Source organism: Chlamydomonas reinhardtii, chromosome 2, assembly GCF_000002595.2.
Source record: "Chlamydomonas reinhardtii strain CC-503 cw92 mt+ chromosome 2, whole genome shotgun sequence".
In the NCBI taxonomy this organism is placed as follows: Eukaryota; Viridiplantae; Chlorophyta; class Chlorophyceae; order Chlamydomonadales; family Chlamydomonadaceae; genus Chlamydomonas; species Chlamydomonas reinhardtii.
In genome coordinates this window covers 8017341-8036689 of record NC_057005.1, presented here as the reverse complement: position 1 = coordinate 8036689, position 19349 = coordinate 8017341, and the positions used below count along the sequence as shown (strand labels likewise).

General features: G+C 57.7%; 3 protein-coding genes across 3 annotated transcripts; 1 reads left to right on the top strand and 2 right to left on the bottom strand.

Annotated features, from left to right (window-relative positions):
* Positions 1-22: 22 nt before the first annotated feature.
* Positions 23-3384, bottom strand: CHLRE_02g141006v5 (uncharacterized protein). Its single transcript, XM_043060057.1, has 2 exons — positions 3064-3384; positions 23-3001 (listed from the first exon to the last, which is right to left on the bottom strand). The coding sequence occupies exons 1-2, from the start codon at positions 3242-3244 to the stop codon at positions 2997-2999; spliced, it is 186 nt and encodes a 61-aa protein (XP_042927831.1). The 5' UTR covers positions 3245-3384; the 3' UTR covers positions 23-2996.
* CHLRE_02g140981v5 (uncharacterized protein) lies at positions 3293-11572 on the bottom strand. The gene is made up of 10 exons (XM_043060053.1): positions 11236-11572; positions 10198-10261; positions 9440-9913; positions 9191-9307; positions 8555-9016; positions 7750-7854; positions 7494-7631; positions 6687-6806; positions 6452-6459; positions 3293-6103 (listed from the first exon to the last, which is right to left on the bottom strand). The coding sequence occupies exons 2-10, from the start codon at positions 10252-10254 to the stop codon at positions 6043-6045; spliced, it is 1542 nt and encodes a 513-aa protein (XP_042927830.1). The 5' UTR covers positions 10255-10261; positions 11236-11572; the 3' UTR covers positions 3293-6042.
* A 92-nt stretch (positions 11573-11664) lies between these two features.
* On the top strand, positions 11665-16170 carry CHLRE_02g140961v5 (uncharacterized protein). Its single transcript, XM_043060052.1, has 4 exons — positions 11665-11841; positions 11964-12557; positions 12982-13201; positions 13399-16170. Exons 2-4 carry the CDS (start codon positions 12072-12074, stop codon positions 13449-13451), a joined length of 759 nt encoding a protein of 252 aa, XP_042927829.1. The 5' UTR covers positions 11665-11841; positions 11964-12071; the 3' UTR covers positions 13452-16170.
* Positions 16171-19349: the final 3179 nt, after the last annotated feature.

The window sequence follows — 19349 nt, the reverse complement described above, 5'->3', positions numbered from 1 at the left end:
AGTTGGCTGGGAACAGCTAGCCAGATCAGCCAACCTGGTTGCAAGTGCATGTACACAGCCTGGGCGTGTCACATCTGCGCTGCCACCAGGTCCCCCAGCAGAGTTGCCTGCAGTGCGTTTGCGCACACAGAGCCGCAGCTGCTGAATGCTGCCAGCTGGTACTGTATCGCAGGCGTCCAGCTCTACCATCATTCGCTGGCAGACCTCATCTGCATGATGTTGGGTTGGAGCACTAACCAGCATCAACGCATGTTGCCACCGCACAGAATCACTGCCGTGCTGATGTGTAACAGCCAGCTGTAATTGGTCACCTGCAGCCCCATGACTGCCTGATGCCCTTCCTAACTGCGAAGCCTGGCTGTTGTTATGATGGCTGGGTCCCCCAGAGCTGTGGCTGGTGGGTGGAGGTACAAATGTATGCAGATGCCCCTCTCCAGACCCACCACCACCCCCATGCATGGCCCCAGCTGCAGGTACAGCTGCTGCTGTGGGTGTGCTGGCCTGTGTACCCTGAATCCTCAGGTAGTCGCTGTCCTCACCCGCATAATCATCTGCTTCAGGGTTGCCACCTGCAAGGTTTCTCAATCATCACCACGCAAAGGAAGTCTTGGAATTCTAATTTGCCATGCTTACCCTCGCCATTGGAGTCATCATCACCAGCATCTGCCTCCTCAACTTGCTGCACAGTTGCTGCGGCAGTGTAGACAGAGGATGGACCAGCCACATACATACCAACAGGTGGGCAACCTGACACCACAAAAACTACATCATTGGCATGAGTTGCATTGGCACCTCTGCTAGCGCCAAGGCAGTTCACCCAGAATATGCTGCCAAGGGACTGCTGAGCCAGCAAGGTCTTGTAGGGCCCAAAATGTGCAAGCCGTGCAAATGATATGCGGATGTCAGCTGGTGTGAACTTGGCATTGCCCCTGCAACATGCAACACACCATAAATGATGTGCCTGCAGCAAGGCCATTCACAAACAAAGTCAGGACCTATACACGCACCTGTCATCAGTGCTCTTTGACTGGTCCCAAACCTTCTGCACATCTGCTGCAAACGTGCGAGCATAGGCAGCTGCGCACCCACTCTTAATTAATGCTTGTAGCACTGCTGAATCAAGGTAAATGCAATACTTCTCAATGCGTGTTCTGGCAGTCTTGGCAAGGCCAGCAACATGCGCAACCTCCAAAGACTTTGATAGGACACGCTGGTTGACCAGACCAGAAAGAAATGATGTAAGTGGGCCAATATTTGCAGAGCGGTGTTGCACAATATCGGGACAAAGGGCTTGTGTTCCACAGGCCTCCACGGCCATGAATGCAGCAAGCCCCATTGGCACCTCGTCGACATCCATAGGTGCTGTGCCGTTGCTGGTGCCAAGACTCTCCTCCAATCCCTCGTGGACACCGTTACCAGGCTGTATGACGGCCCTTGCAGCAAGCACCGCAGCGTTGACTTCAGCTAGCTTGGCTTTGAACGACGCAAGAATGGCAGGGTTGGGAAAATACCAGTCGGGGGACACATATGGCTCAGACCCACAGCGCATCTCATTAACATCACGCTCAATGATAGCAGCTGCCTGAGATGAGCCATATATGTTGCCTCGACGGTCCCGGTCCATCACTGCACGGTACTTGACAGTGCCGTTGGAAGCTGTAAGGTGCAATTTGGGAAGGCGAAACCGCTCCTGGGCTGCTGCCTCGCCATATGTATCCAAGTACAATTTAATATCTGACTCCATGTATGCAATGAGGTCCTCTTTGATGCACTCAAAACTGCCGGTACGGCGCTGGACATTAGGGTGCTGGGCTAAGTTGGTGATCAAGAATGACAGCATAGCTGCCTCCCGAGCCTGGTCTGCCTCATACATTGCGTCAGATGGCGCATTAGCTACCAGACGGGCCTTGTATACCGGAATGTAGTCCTTGATGATGCGTACACCAGCGCGGCTATGATACTGGACCGTGGTTGCCCTTGGCTTGGCTGAGGGAGTGCCAACACATGGCACACGAGCAGATACCCTACAGCCAGCCAGTTCGCCCGCATATGCGCATGCGAACTTGGGCTTGCACCCAACAGTTCGACCGCGACCCCGGTGCCTCTTGGATGCTGTCATATTGTGCAGAACTGATGCACGCTCATCCAGTGCTGCCTCCACTGCAATGGATGGACCGTCATCATTGCCAGGGACTGCAGCTGGTGCAGGCAATATCACACCACGTGGGCCGTTTGGATTCCAGGTGTCTGGGCCAGATCCATTCGCATATGCAAAGGCATGCTGCTGTAGAGCTGCAACATATATGCCCGTGACACAATAACGCTCTGCCAACATGGAGCAGGTGTTGTTGAAGTAGCATGGTATAACCTGAGAGCTGACAGTTGCCCCATCATAAACACACAGGTGCAGTTTTGAAGCACCAGCAGGTCGCTGTGTGGTAAGGTGGTCCAGCAGCTTGCGGCAGACAATGTTAGCATGTTGCTCCTGAGCGCCAACAGTGTGGAGTGTGGTTCTGCTGCTAGTGGAGCACTCGCTGAGGACTGTTTGACGGTAGGTCTGCGCCTCAGTGCGTGCAGCTTGCAGGTCACCGAGCACAGATGCCACACGTGCCTGGAGGTCAGGTCGGTCACGAGTTGCCACCACAAAGCGCCTGCTGGTAGCAGTCAATGGCGTGCATGAGCGACGCTCAAAGCATGCCCCGTACAGCTCCTGCTGAAGCAATGCTGCCTTGTAGCATGCCTGCTGGTACATGCCTGTCAACTGCAAGCGCACGTGGAGGCCGTTCCTGCTGTCAGGCACACGCTGCATAGGAATGCGTGCGTTGGCACCCCGCCGTGCTAGTGCAACCCCATTACGCTGTGCTGCATCAGCCAGTGAGCACACGGGATCACGCTTCAGCGCGCTGACCATCATGTTCCACACAGCACATGCCCGTCGTTGAATTGGCGTGGGTGAATTGCCCCGAAGATACCGCCATGAAACCTTGGTTGCAAAGTCATCCTGGTCGATATCGGGTGTGGCAGGGTTTGTCGCAGCTGTTTCACCGCCATCAACAGTAAGGCCTAACTTGGCTTCCAGACGAGCTGTGAACTGCTCAAGAGCCTTGTTGATTGCAGGCATGTCCAGGTCACCAGCAGCTGACGTAAAGCCAAGTTGAATATCCAGGTCCTCAGATTGCAGGATGTTGGCAAACGCCTCACGCAGGTACCGGGTGAGTGTATGGCTGTCAGCAGCCCAGCCCATTTTAGCATAGATGCGCTGCAAGTCTGTGTATGATATGCTCCCTTTCAAAACATAGGTTCGGAGCATCTCATCGTGCAAAACACCACTGCGGCATCCTGCAAGCAACAAAGGCTTGGTGTTCATGGTTCTTGTGACATGATTAGTAGCATTGCATTCCCTACCATGTGCTGTCATGCCCCTGTAACCTGCAGCGAACGCTATGATGGAGAACAGCTCCTGGGCAATATGCAGCGGCACGGGTTCAAAGGATGGCACGCCATGATCACTGAGCTGGCGGAAGAGTGGCAGCTCGACACACATCAGCTGCATGCTTGGACAACGTAGGCAATCACGCCATGTTCCATGGATAAAACCATTCTGCATGTACACATAATGGTGCAGCTGCAACACAAGGTCAGACTTGAATCGCTCATCAAATTCCTGCTGCAACATGCTGTCCTGATAATGCTCTGAGTTTAGTATGACACTCTGAAAGCTGCCATCAGTACACTTGTTCTTGGCAAATGCAATGCGCAGCTTCAGGTACCATGATGATGTTGCCGTGCTGGAAGTGCTGACAGTACATGAGGAGCAGTACTGAAACTGCAAGTCCCCAAGCTTAAGCCTCATCACATGCCCCATTCGACGTCCAGCCCACGCCATGTGAACCATCATGCGGATGGTTGCCCACTTATGACTGTAGTCTGCCATGTAACGGATGTGTGTGTTATGGTCCAAAGATGCCTTCATAGGCTTCAGCTCGCTAACATGCTGCATGTCAGCAAGTACCGTTGGAAGAACCGGCTTTGCAGTCCGTATGACATGAGGATACTGCGTATGAATCACATGGGGTCAGGCGACAATCCCCTCAGCAGTTTAAAGACCTAGGGCTCACCATTTTACGCAGCACTCGCAGGACGTACTCCCGTAGCCCTCGCCGTACATTTGGACACATGGTGAAGCCGCGCAGCCGGTGCAGTATATCTAGGCACCGCAGAAACCCAACCAGAGTAGTGCTCACACAGTAGCCCTCAACCGGCTCACTGGGTGACTGGGGGATTGCCCCAGACCGCACACTCTTAAGGTCTGCAATGTTTACAAGGAAAGCCAACAATGCTCGATAGTGTAGGCCACGCTTGTCCCAACCAATGAAAATGTCACCATGCTGGCCATGATTATGCTGAATCCAGGTGCCCAGGATCCTGCATCACACAGTATGGTTAACAGTCCATGCAGCGGCACACTCATTCTGCAGGTTACTTACGAGTCTGCCCACGCAACCTGAGCAAGAACACTTGAGTTTAGCCTTGCCCAAATTTCCAGATTTTCTGTTGCGGCCATAAGCTGAGCAATATCAGCCCTGCCAATATGATGTCGAAGCTGGCCACGTCCCTTGGTCACACGTGGGCCCTGAAGCCGTGCTGCCTGCAGGATGGCAGTCTGGTCTGGTGCCCGAGCAGCCTTGTCCTTCAAAGCCTCCAGATAAGCAACTGGCAACTTGTTATCCATTATTGGCTGGGCAGATACAACAACAGCAGACCAGCCAGACTGCGACTGCAGCAACTGGCGCTCGGCAGCATCTGGCTGAAGAGTGGCACTGGCCCCGTGCATGATGATGGCTGGCCCCGCCGCCTCCACCTCAGTCTGGGCCGCTGCGTGAACCACTGCTGTGGCCACATTCCGTATTTTAGGGATTGACAACACTGCCGCAACCGCATTCAGTGGGGACAGCTGACTGTGCGTGCCAGACACGGCTTGCGCAGTAGCATCCATCAATCCAGCCGAAGGTGCTGCGCCAGCTGCTGCAGCAGCACCAGTGTCAGCGACAGCCGTGGCAGCCGCCAGCCCGCCACCAGTGTTGTCGCTGCCATCATCCTCATCGTCGCTTTCGCTGCCAACACCATCAATACCAGCATCCTCGTCAATAAAGGACTCCATTGCCTGATTAGAAAGCGCCTCCACAGTTGTTACACCAAGCTGCCGTGCGCTTAAAGCAGCCACTCCACCACTGCCAGCAGACCCAAGCAAATTACAACACATGCTCATCATTTGGCGTCCAAGCTCGCAAAGCATGCTGTCAGAGATGGTATTAGTGCCGCCAATAAGTTCTGTTGTAGGTGTTGCCAGGATGGTGGACTGGCCCAAACTGCCCCAAGGAGCGCCTGAGCCAGATGCCCCAGCAGCCGCACCCATCACGTGCGATGGAAAATCCCGGATGGTTGGCAAGGCATGTGCCCCACTTCCGCCATGGACTTGGGCGCCCAAAATTTCAGACCGGCCATGAGCGGCTTGGTCACGCCACACGAAAGAAGGTGGAGGGGTGGTGTGATGCTCTGACAAGTCCTGGGCCTGCCGCATGATGGACGCAATATGTGCTGGGTCCAAGGTGCTACTTGATCTACCATCAAGTCTGCTCATAGATGTGGCAGGCCGTGTGGGCTCACTGGTGGCACATGATGGCGTGGTGCTGCTGGGGTTTGGGACCGCTGGAGGTAGGGGAGCACAGGGTGGAACCATAGGGGGGGGTGGAGGTGGAGGGGGCATGCAGGGCCTTGTGTGCTGCCACTCTTTGCAGTTGGAAGCAACAATGTTCGACCCAGTCAGCATGATGGCCTTCGAACAATGCCGACACATCAGCTGGGGTGCCATAGCAATACCGCTGGATGGATCCACATGGATAGCTGGTGTCGGCTGTGAGTATTCATCAGGAAGCGCGTATAGCTGTGTGGCAAACCAGGAGACAGTTCCAATGGCCATGGTAGCTGCAGTTGTCATGCATTGATGGTAAAACTCATACACATCTTGCAGGCCACTGAGCTTCAGCGCCAGCGGGAAGCGCTGAGCGCCATGATCTGAAGAGCCAGAATTGGGGCTTGCGTCCTGCAGGGAATCATGCAAATGCATGCAAATTATGTTCAATCCGGGGTTCCATGCACACATTTTCATTCCCCGTGTTGTGCTGTGTCTTCCTGATAGTACGTAAAAGGACTAGCTAGCAGATGACAGACCACACATTAGTTAGCGCGGGGTGGGGGAGGCCCCGCTCTGACTAACCCCGGAAGCACACCGTGCCCAGCAGATGGACCAAATTGAAACCCAGGTAAATTTGCGGAGATAGCTGGTCTCAATGCCACTTGTAGTGATGCTTTCTCCTGACAGTGAAAGGACCAGCTAGCAGATGACAGAGCATTCTTTCCACAGCACAGCAGCACTACACCCCGTGCTCACCATAGTGCCTGTCTCATTGACAGTGGTCACAAGTGGAGATGAAGCACTGCTGCTGTTGCTGCAACTGAGGCCAATACTAGTATCCAACTTAGTGATTTTGGGAGATGTGTTGAGCCGCACAACAGCCTCGTGTATGCCAGTGTGAGCCTGCATGCACGTGTGGCGACTTAATGCGCATACTTGGCTAGGACATGCCAATGGTTTGTTGGCGGCTCCCGCTTTCATATACACTTACCTTCCGCTGCCATGACTTTGCCGAAGGCTTGGTGCACATGGTAAATCGCGCCGCTGCTGAGCGGTGGAGCCGGCGCACTGCTTGGGCCCTGGCATGCGCCCTTGCGCGAGCACAAGCGACCTGCACGGACATGGACACAGGCAACTTTCAATAAAAGCTAGGGTGCGGCACCTACACACCATGAACGCCATGACTGACAGATCAGTCAACACAATGACATGCAAAAATGCAGCAACACGCCAATGCGACAATGTGACCATGTGAACGCGCGCTTGCATTCTGACGAGCCATTCTATCATTCTGCTAACATGCTCAAGAATCCCCATAAACTTGCAGATTGTGTGGACATAGATTCATGCACATTCCCGGCGGGATTGTGGCCATGGCCTGGGTTGGGGTTGTGGTAGGGATGGCCAATGCCACACCAATGCACGCCACACCCAGCAAGGCTAAGAAAGGCAGTGGGTGCACATGGTGTTCGATATGCCCCAAAATTTGCAGCTGCATCACAAAATGTTCGCATGGACATGTTGCTGGGAGCAATAAAGCTCCAACAGTACCTATAGTAACCCCCACATCATCACCCGGCGGCAGCCTCTTAGCAATTGGTACGCCGCAACCTTAGACCCCCTTCCCTGCGTACACTCCTGTACCCACCACAGCTCACTGACCTGCCAATGGCAATGTGAGGTTGCTGCCCCATGCTGCATCATTATTGCCTGGTGAATCGCGTGCAGCTCCTGCGCGCAAGTGGCACTGCTTGTGAGCAGCATGGGCACAAAGTACATATGTCGTGCCTCGCCTCACCCTTGCCAGGGACGGGCACACCTCCAGCATGACGGCGGTGAGTTCCTCTAACACATACATGCCGCTGGCCTTGGTGCGGACGCTGTAGTCACGCCAGGGACTCAGCCATCCATGCTTACGGGCTGAGTCAAGCAGTGCCTACATGGACACATCAGCAAGGTTATGTTATAAGACTGCCCCCTCTGTAACATCCGCATTCATAAGTGGGGCCAAAATGAAACTCCCAGCATACCGCCCATGGCCTGGCCCCACTTACCTCCGCCTGTGCGCGTGCGCGCGCCATGTCTGCCTGCACCGCCCGCATCTTCGCCCGTTGTGCCTCGCTGGCAGCACGTGCCGCAGCCGTCTGCTTGAGTGCAACCTGCGGTGACAATGTGATGCTCACTTGCTGGTACCGTAGGGTTACAAAGGTTTCGGGATTGATATTTTCGGGGAGGGAGCCTAAAATATTTGTGAACATATTCGGGAAATTAAATATTCGGAACGCCTACCGCGGAGATTTTCGAGCTTGATTTGATATTTTGGGACAACGCTGAACGCACCCGGAATGGTCCTGCTGCACGGCCTGTGGCCCTTGTGACAGGGCGCCGCTCGTGCGCCGTTCACCAGAACCGCATACTCCTCATGCCATTGTGTATACACGGCACCAGCCGCGAGCCGCCAGTCACCACCAGCTTACCCCGCTTACTCCCCATGCCCGCACCCACGCTTGCACCCCCCACCCGCACCCCCACCGGCACCCCACGCCCCCCCCCCCAACCTGCCCCCCCCCCCCCCCACCCACCTGCACCCCGCCGCTGTGACCCCTCCGCACCCCCCACCCCGGCGCGCGGAGTGCGCCCGCGAAAATACAATTTCCGTGCTGTTGATATTTATTTGCGGGAAGCCAGGGCCATACATAAATATAAAATAGGTTCGGGAAACAGAATCGGGGCCCCTCCACGAACTTAGTTTCCCGAAACCTTTGTAACACTACGGTGTTGACAGCCCCTAACTTCGGCCCATGTGCACTTGCAAACAATGAAAACTGCAGGGCTTGCACAGCAGCTCGCTCCCCTCACCCGGTGGTAGAGCCGCCGCGCAAGCCGCTTGATGTGCTGCCGGCGGTCCTGCACTGACTTGGCCGCCTCACCCTTGCCCTCCCCGCCGGCCGCTTGCTTTTGCCGCCGCTGCTTCTGCTGGTGCTGCGGCTGCTTCTGCGGCTTCTGCTGTCCAGGCCGGCCTGACTGGCAGGCGTCCATCTCCCACTGCTCCAGCGGCTGCTTGAGCAGCCGCTTCTTCTCCCGTGCACGGCGCTGCAGGTCGCGCTGCTTGTGGAGCGGCTTCCGCAGGTTGTATGGGAGCTCAACTGCCTTGGCGGCCGTGCGACCTGCTGACAACTTGCCGGCACATGCAGCTGGCAGCGCGATGTCCTCTGCCATGGCAGCATCTGCCTTGCCGCCCACTACTGCAGCCTGATCATCCACATCCGCTTCCGCCTCCGGCCCCGTGCCTGAGTCCGCGCTCGCACCCACTGCCGTGTCCTGAAGGCAAAGAGCATGGGGCGGACAGCACACGACAGTGGTTGGCAATGCTGAACCTGCCATAAATAAACCCAGCCAAAAACATACTTGCTGGTGTACCCGTTAGTTGGCATACGGCACAGCACACACCCGCTTCACCGTGCCCCATGCACGCAGTTGCCTGAACCTGCTCACCTGCTCATCAATGGCCAGGTCCGCCCAGTCGCCGCTGCCCTGCAGACGCCCGAGCACGTCGAAGCGGCCACCCCACCGGCTGTCGGCGGGGACAGGAGGGCGGGGCCGCCAGCGCGCCTGCCAGCAGGACACAAGTTACAGCCGTTGCAAGTCGTGCGTTGCACACTCAACCCAGCACATTCAGCGTGTTGCAGCCCAAAGAGGCACCCAACCCCTACACATTAGTCAGCGAAGCTGCGCATGCCTCACCTCCTCTGCTGCCTGCACATCGGCCGCCGCCACCTCCAGCACTACATCCTCCTCCATCAACACCACCTCCTCCGCCGCCACCACCGGTGCCTCCGCCGGTGCCTCCGCCGGCTCAAAGCCGAAGGTAGCATCCACGACTGGCATCGTGGCCACTTGCTCCGACCAGGCGTTGATGACGCTGAGGTTGTGCTGGTGGACAGCGGATGGGTGCGCCCGGCGCCACAGCTGTGCTCGCATCTTGGCCAGCACGGCCTGCTGCGCCTTGACAGCCGCCGGTGCAGGTCGCTGCACTGGAGGCAGTGACTCGCCGTTCACCGTGTTGCTGCTCCAGGCCCCGCATGCCCGCTCGCCCAATTCCCCGCCAGTTGGTACACAGCGAGGCACCTTGCTGGTGCGCAGAGCGCGCGGGTTCACCATGGCCCGCAGCAGCTGCGGGGCTGGCTGCACCACGTAACCGCAGCCGGGCGACTTGGCCTGCATGTGAAGGATGTTTAGGGAGGGGGACTCAACACAATGCCCTGCGCCCAGTTGCAATTTATACGTGTACACGCCGGGTGTTACCGCCGCACACCAACACTTGGACCAAACCCTCTGGCACACAGCACTCGCCCCTTCTAGTGCTCTGCTGTTCCGCCACCAAATTCATACATGCACCTGCACCCCGCCATGAACACGCTGCCAGCCCCGCCCTGCCCCCGCGCGCCCCAACCCCACAGAGTGTACCTCAACACCAGCTCTCGCACCGCCCTGGCACCCACCTCAGCCGCATGCTTGCCGCCGTTCTTCCCTTTCGCTCCATACACTTTCTTGCCCATTCTCTGCCTGAACGATCACGTTGTGGGGGGCACAATGCAGAAAGCGGCAAGGGGGGGGGGAGTTCAGGGGGCGTGGAGGGGGGGGGCGGGTGGCGAGGGGGGGGGGGGACTCACTTGGATGGGATGCGAGTGTGAACCTAGCACAAACCCGACGGTCCCGGCTGAATACTTCGCCGACACCATACTTCTGGCCCGGTAGTGTTCCAGGTGCGTGCCCTGTCGCCCTCGCAGCCATGCGCGCTTGGCTGGACCCCGGCCGCGAACTGTACAGCGGCAATGTCACGTCGCGACCACAACGCCAGGTCGCCACACCGAACGGGCCCCAAACGTCACGCACGCCGCACCTGCTACACCGGTATACTACTTGCTTGCTGTTGTGACGCGCTGCCGGTCAGAATAAAGCGCCCTATCGCTTTTTTTGGTTGGGCCGCTACGAGACCCTTTTTGTAAGTTGGTGACGAAAGTGCGTTTGAGTATTGCTCTGCGAGACAATGACGATTACGGTCGTTAGATTCAGGGAGGTGCGGAGTCGCCTGGGCCCTGCACTCAAACTGGCTGACGCAATGGTGCGTCCCCGCGCACCCGCGCAAATATACACTTCCCCGAAGAACCTCGTTTTCATCCAAACGTTTTCAGTCGGTGCACGTTCGGCCTGTGACGACCTCGCAGCGCGACGGAGCTGACAGCCACCACTTTGCAGTCTCGCCGGTTCCTGATGCGCATGCTGCCTATTAATTGCTATTCATATTGCTGGGTCCCATTTATGGGGCCACGCGGCCACACACCGGTGCTCGCGCAAACCCGATACTCAACTCGGCGACGCGGCGTTCTTCAGTGGGGGGCCGAATTCTGTGCGCTGTATTTTCACAACTGGGTCCCTCGCGGCTGCCCGGACAGCAAATGACAGCGGCTCCGACACAAACGCCGCGGAGCGCACTCCCGTATGCGGCCCCAGCTATGTCGCGAGCACGCGCGACGCACCTCACAACAAAGCTGGGTCCCTCACGCCCGGGGCCCCGCCCCTGCCCCGGCCCCGGAGGATCGCCCGCACGGCTAAGTCCGGTTTCTATTATTCTTCTTCTTATGGTATAGGGGGAATAATAATAATAATTACAACGCCGGCCCATAGGGCCTGGCATGGATTAACGGGGCAAGGTGACTAGGGCGAGAGGGCCCGCCCCCCTCACGCTGACGCCTCACCACGAAAGAGTCACAACCTCCGAAACTACAACCTCCAAGTCCTAGGCCGCTCTTCAAAGTCCACTACATCCAAGCCTGCACACCTAGCATATCGAGCTAGGGAAACGCCGCGTTATAGTAGTGGAGCACTGCCAGTTCGTGCAAACAGAGGAGCCATGGCGCTCCTCCTCGAGCCTTGGATCTTGAGCCTTGTCTTGAACCTTGGACCTCGCCACTAAATCGGACTTCAGCACCACGACCTTTCTAGGTTGCAGCGGGCATAAGCCCGCAATTGCCACTAAGGGCAATTACCTATCGTTCGTGGGATCACCAATCGGTTTCGCACCAATCTTTCGCCTTTTGCATAATTGGGCTTTTATCCGGATTCGTACCCGGGTCCCTTCTGCCGTAAGGACGAGTCAAATCGCTAACCAGCTAGGCCGGGGGCCTGATTGTGCACACCCTCCTCCTCTGGGCGCGAGGCGGGGGAGGGGGTGGGTGTGGGATGCCCCGCGGCCGTGGTTGCCCAGATCCCGCGCGCCAATGCATGGCCAGCGGTTGGGCGTACAGCGGCGGCAGCAGTAGTGCGCAGCACGCAGGAGTGGACACACGAGCGGCTGGCTGCAGCACAGCAACGCATGCATGATTACGACCTAGGCGGGCAGTACGCCGCACAGGCACTCGCGCAGGCGCAGGGAGCAGTGCAGCAGCAGCTGCTGCTTTACAACAGCGGCACTGCAGCAGTGACAGCGAAGCTGGTGCTCATCTCGCCATTGGCGGTTACCACAGCCGCCCCAGAGGTGCAGGGCGTCTGGCCCGATGCAGCGAACCCTGGTGCAGAGCCGCCGTACGTGCTTTGCCCGGAGGACTCGCAGCCGACGCCTGAAGACACAGCGCGGTTATGGAACCTCAGCGATGACCAGCAGCAGGCGTTCATGCTGTACGCGCAGCTCCTGCTAGCAGAGGCCGCCGGCGTCCGTCAGCCCCCCGTGTGCTCGGTGCTCACGGGCAAAGCCGGCAGCGGCAAGTCGCGGGTGCTGCAGGCATTGCTGTGGTTTGCATATCAGCACCGCTGCGAGTCTCTCATTGCCCTCGTGAGCTACACGTGGCGCGCTGCGCTGCATGTGAGTTGTGTGTGGGGTGTGTGGGGTGTGTGGTGCAAGAGGGGTTCAGTTCGGAGGTGAAGTGTGGCGGTGGTGGACTGGTTTAGCAGCCAGGGAGCCTTACATGATCATGCTGTTGACTTCGGCCGCTGCCATCACGGTCCATTTACAGGACTCTACGCCAGGCGTGCTCGGCACCAGCACCACGTCCTTCTTTGCGACTGCTGGCACCTTTGGTCCGCCTCACCGCGATCGAGTCGAGCGCAACCTCAATGGTGTGCGCTTCATTTTCCTAGATGAGTTTAGCACGTGTGGGCTGTCCCACTGGGCGCGCATTTGCATGCATGTGCACGCGGCACGGAGGCACGTGGGTATAGACAGCACGCACCTATATCACGGGCCGCTGTCAGATCTGCATGGCCTGCTTGTTGGCGACTTGCGTCAGTTGCCACAGCCACGGCACGTGCCGCTATATAGCGGTGCTGCGGAGGAGAGCTTGCGGCAGCTGCTGGCGCCGGGCGCGGGGGACGGCGGGGCCATGGAGCGCCAGATCCGGCAGCTGGAGCATCCGGAGGGCAGCATGAACCTCATGGGGCGGGAGCTGTGGAATATGGTGCCGTTCGCGTTCGTTCTCACTCACCAGCATCGGCAGCAAGCAGGCGTAGGTGACAACAACGAACCTCTCTTCATGCTAGCGGAGAAGTTTGGTGGCGTGCAGGAAATCTCTCAGGCAGATCTGGATACAGCGTGCCAGCAGCTCAACGCGCGTGTTTGGCAGCCCCCGAAGCCAGGGATTGACCCCGTGCCCCAGCCCTTTGCAGTTGTCCAGCGCCATGTTGTGCGGGTTCCACTGGCATTGCAGCTCGTGCAGCTGCATGCGCTCGCGCAGCGTCAGCAGCTGCTGCTATGGCGTAGCGCGGACTTGTCGCCGGACGGGAGCAGCTTACCTATTTCGCATGTGCATCAATTAGAGGCGCTTGGCGGGGCCGAGGATGATAGCGGTGTGCCCGCTGTGTGCGCATTCTTTGCTGGCATTCGTTACGTGTTTACATCAAATGAGCATGTGCGTCTGTATCACATCAACAACAACAGTGCCACAGGCACCGGCATTGTTCTGCATCCCAACGAGCCACCATTGCCAGATGCAAGCATTGCCCCCGTGCATGTCCTCAAGTTCGTGCCCTCGGCTGTAATGGTGCGCCCCGACGGGCCTGATGCGGGTCGGGTGTCTGTCGATCAGGCCCTGGATGTCGGGGAGATTCCTGTTTTACCGTGCAGTGCTATGTTCACATCGCAGCATGCAACCCTGCGGTTGCCTGTGATGCGCTGGGGCTTTCGTGTGGAGCTTGCGTATGCAGTCACCGATTACTTTGCGCAGGGGCAAACTCTGCCAGCGCACGAACTGTGGCTGGTGGATATGTGCAAACCGCAGCACGGCAGTTGGCGGCGGGCTTCAATTTACGTAATGCTCACCAGGTTTCGTGGGTTGCATGCCTTACATTTAGTGCGTCCGCTGTGGGCCTCGCGGGCCGAAGAGCGCCGGCTTAAAAAGGCGCTGCGTACCATGCTAACGCCCGAGGCAGATCTAGCCGCGGAATGGCAGCGGCTATTGAGGCTCTCGCAGAGCACAGCAGTAGCAGTGCCAGGTATGATTGTGCGCATTCAGGCCAGCATGGCTGCCTCATAACCAAGGCTTTCAATGCATGCAGTAGTGTTTTTAACATGCGCGAGGTGTACTGACAGATGACCTGGAAGCGTGGAGTACCTTGTGGGTGGTGAGTGCTGACTGCAATTTACAGCAGTGACTTTCTTGTTGGTGTTTGGTGTGGTGACCATCATGCTTGGCTTCGCTGGCTGGACGTATGTCACTGAGCTACGTTCGGGTTTAGTTTCTACCTGTCCTGTCTCTGCGTGAAGCCGGGGTATTGTTTATCTGCTTGCTTGTCGTGCGTTGGATTGTTGTGTGTTTACAACAGGTTGATGTGTGGCGTGGTTAATCCCTTGCACTTTGAGGAGGTTATTGTTAGCCAGCTGGTGTTCGCACAGGAGGTTGGTGGTCGATGAACAGTCGACCGACAGATGGATCGCGGGATTTGTTTTTGGCATTTACCGCTTGGATTCTATTCGCAACGTAGCTCGGAATACACGCTTAATATGCATAGTTAGAAGACTTCGGGGACGCAAATCGCTCGGAAATGGAGGAGGGTCTCAATATGCTCGGCTCGCGATGTCGCGCTCTTGAGCTTGTATTATGCACTGTGCGCAATGCGCGTTCAGCATGCATATTCTTACGAACAACTAGGGACTTGAGTGACGCGGTGTGAAAATCAGTCGGGGTCTCGACATGCTTGGCTCGCCATTTCGCGCTCCCGAGCTCGTTGTGTGTGTTCCGAACAATGCACGCTCAGAATTACATGTTCAATATGTCCGTCGCGATGTTCGAGCTTGAAAACCGACAAGCATGGTGTATAGATACACCTGGTAGCCTGAATTCCTGTGTTTTTGGTGTATTTTGTTGATGTTGCATCACGCCGTGCCTTGTCACATTCATGTTTTTTGTACCGGCGTGGCCTTGTTTGTAAATTTCGCGGCGCCCTGATCTTATCTACTTCTTCGCTGTGATCTGGCAAAAAAAACTGTTCTTGACGGGATTCGAACCTGTGACAGCATCTCACTAAGCGCCATAATCAGACCCTCCAGAGGAGGGTGTGCACTGAGTTAGCGATCCGGTGATGCAGCCGGGTATGGGGTGTTTTACACGGGCGGCGCGCTTGGCGTTCCAGGAGAGCCCCCATCGGTATTTGAAGGCACAGCGTGCTTCTTCGAACGGGAAGCCATCAAACAGGTTTAGTCCATATCTCGCGTCAATGTGCTGCCTGGTAGCATCCCACAGTTCTGCGTATAAGCCTGCCCTACGTCAGTGTTTCGGACCTTAACCCCCCCTTAACCCCCAGGGGGGGTCACTCTGAGGCATGGGCCAGTACAGCCCCCCTCACACCCCCCCTTGGGTTACGGGGCCAGGCGGGTAACCCCCTCATGTGGCTAACTGGGCCAGACGGCACACGGGGGACACGCGCGGTTCAGGGCACCCCCCAACTTAAAGGCCTTAGAGAGCTATGTTCGGGTGATCGCTGCACGCTGAAATTTTGGGAGTAGCTTCCAGGCCAGGCCGTTTGCAACCTTCCGGTCTTGCAGCGGCTCCCCGAGTCATGTACGGCAGGCGTGTGTGTTTTGTCATACGGTTTTGACGGGGGGAGGAGGGGTGAACAGGCCGACCCCATGCCAGGTGCTTCAGAACGGCCCCCCCATGCTTCCTATCGCACATAGACACCTATATTGATAATTCCACACGCTACGAGCGCGATTGGGGGCCAGGATGTGCTCAACAAGGACACTTCCGGGCAGGCATGCACGCATGTGTGCAGAGCTGGGTACGTGGGGACGGAGGTCACAGAAAACAGGGCCTGACGCAGCCCTGAAGCTTTACATAGCACACATATGCATACAAGATTATGTTTTGACGACCGCAGCACCGACAGTTGTTGTTTCGACCAGAATGCTGTATGCATGTCCACCGAATGGTCTTGCCGGCGGGCTACAGCATCTAATATATGCTATATATGCTCTATCTAGGCGATGGCAATCTTAAAAGCTAGTCGAACTGCCCTTTGGATGAAACCAAATTCATGGCGGACCTCTTGAGCAGCGGGGACCCAAACGGACCTGCAACCGCTCCTAGAGTCGCCTGCATACCATATGGAAGCAATCTAGACGCATCGGAAGGTGCAACTCTGACTTTGTTGGCGGCCCCAATGGAATTGCCCTACGTCAGTGTTTTGGCCCCTAACCCCCCCCTAACTGGTGAAGGGGATCACTCAACGGCGAGGGCCCCTAACTGCCCCCCGAGGAAACTGGGCCAGGCCGGTAACCCTCCCCTTAACGGGTTACCGGGCCAGACGGTGAACCCCCCACGCAGATGTGTGGGCCAGGCGGCTTACGCTCCCTTTACCCTGCTGCTGGTCCCGCAGCCACGCTACGGCCCCCGCCCCGTCCATGAGAGAGGCACAGTAGGCATCCAACAGCTATTACAAGACCGCAGGGGTCATGCCCCGCCTTGCCCCGCACTTGCCCCGCCCTGCCCCGCACTTGCCCCGCCCTGCCCCGCACTTGCCCCGCCCTGCCCCGCACTTGCCCTGCCCTGCCCCACAGAAGACCACAGGGACGAAGTCCCTTGCAGCTGGGAAGCCTACCTCCAAGCTGATTCACACAAGTGACTAGGCATGGTCTGGCCTCCACAATCCATAGCAGCCACTTGAGCACTAAGCAGCACCGTCATGGACACCATACGCCAACACCGTAGCATATGTCTTAGCTCGCTCCACCATCCATCCCTGCGGCAGCAATGTGGTGCATTATGTTAGACGGGATTGAAGGGATGGGCCGTCCCTTGCCCCAAAGCTGCCCTCCGTGTCCCCAGGACCATGCCACTGCCTTGCAAACTTACTGCTTGACTGCAGTCCTCGCGCCAGTAGCTCACCTGCGGGCTTGACACCAGCCGCGGGAAAGGGCGCGAGCATGGTGGGCCTTGGGCGTAGGCCAGGCACACAGCGCGTCACCACCTGCGGGCTTGACACCAGCCGCGGGAAAGGGCGCGAGCACAGTGGGCCTTGGGACGTAGGCCAGGCACACAGTGCGTCACCACCTGCGGGCTTGACACCAGCCGTGGGAAAGGGCGCGAGCACGGTGGGCCTTAACCGAATCCAAGCCCTAGCACCAGCAGCTAGCTCCATACCCTGCGGGCTTGACACCAGCCGCGGGAAGGGGCGCGAGCACGGCGGGCATTGCTTGAGACTGACCGCGCGTCATCAGCTCGCAGCCCAACCTGCAACCTTGACACCAGCCGCGAAAACGGGCGCGCGCACGGCGGAACCTGAGCTAATGTACGCCATTGCGCCTGGCTCAGCGACCTGCGGGCGACGAGCGAGCACGCGCGAATGTTGACGCACATTATGTACATAAAACCAACTCCTGGCATTGTCTCAGTGCAATGCACATATTACCTGAGCCAGCAATCACAGGGCACTACGCCGGGCCCATTTGCAGAGTGGAAACGCCCCGGTCAACGCGCGGTTGACTTGTTGACCGGCGAGCTTGTTATGCCAGCTCGTTATTATGAGCCAGCCAGCTTCATTACTCCATTCGAAGTTTGCATTATTGCTACTGCTACTGCATATAGTCGACAGGGTTTATCGCGAACGAAGGCATCCGCGGCTCGAGCACAGTCGTCTCAGAATCATAGTGACGCAAAGAATGGTTGATTAAGCAAATAGCTTGATTCATTTGTATGTGACATAGATATAGAATGAACGCAGAACAGCAGAGAAATGAAGTGAAAATTACAGGGGTCGGACGAGACCGCTCATGAGCCTACGCATGGAGGCCCCATGCCGACGCGACTCAAACAAGGCCTCAGCGGCAAGCGTCAACACTTAATACCTAATTAAACAACAGCTTATCTTCCCAGTCTAACAACAACAACCTTAAGGTAGTGACGCGCGAAGTTTCCCTCCCACCCACCCAACTCACGCGTCACGGGAGACAACACGCACACGCATACGGCGAGGGGGGGGGGGGGCAGTAGCCCGTCTCGTCCCCAGAAGGACCCAACACACGCGCGAACGTACGTACTCGTACACACAGCAGACGCCTAAGCTAGAAGCCCAGCACATACTCTTCGACCAATCAAACACCGACCTACGCATCCGGGCCACAACCCACGAGACCCGTCGTCAGCCGGTGGCGCGGCTGGGAGGCACCAAGTGCCGCCCCGGGTCAAGATACCGCTGGAGGGTGGCGGTGCTCCGCAGCTGGCTCAACCCCAGTAACTGGTCAACGGTCCCGCCCTGGGCCTGCTGGTACTGCAGAGCACCCCGCCGGAAGCTGTGGCAGGTCTCGCCGTCGTAGAGGCCAGCAAGCTGTAGGTGCGTGCGCAGCCGGAAACACAGGTCACTGCTGCTCATGGGGCACTCCTCAAATCCGTGCTGGTCAGCGCGCCGGGGCCGGAACAGCACGCCGCAGAGGGGAAAGCCGTGTTGCGAACAGGCCAGCTGATAGAGCGCCAGCGTTGACACGAAGCACTCGGCCACCACGCTGCAGGGCGACAGCAGGTGGGGCGGCGCCCGCTCCCCCTGGTGAGTCTTGGTCCCGAGCTGCCGGACCACTAGGGTCGGAAGCGGCCCAGTGCCAGGCAGCGGCAGCGGGAAACCGGCGAAAGCCAACCCGGCATCGGTAGGGTTCCGAAAGTCGTCCAGCCGCAGCCGCCCGCAGTCGTGGCCGCGAGTGGTAGTGGCCCACATGTACTGTGTAAGCGATCCTGTCATCCTGGGATGCGTTTTGTGACTGCTTACAATTGGTATCGAGACCGAACAGCGCATACGTGCGATACGGCCCACGAGGTCACAAGGTCGATCCGCGCCAAGCGCGCTTATCTCACAGTCACGCACCGAGCTTAAACAATGGCAAGCCCTTGTACGCGCTGAGTGCTTAACCCGCTGACCACCGCCAGCAAAATTGGGTTCGAGGACGCACCCTTCTAAGGGGGGGGGGGGATGTAAGCGATCCTGTCATCCTGGGATGCGTTTTGTGACTGCTTACATACTGGAACGCCAGGAGGTCGCGCAACAAGCACACTTGCTCCACTCCCTGCGCCGCTTGAGCCCGGCCGAACAAAGTGGCGGCCAGGGCATGATACTTCACCACCACCAAGGGGCGAGCAGACCGCTCCAGATAACCACCGGCGCCCGCCTGCCGCTT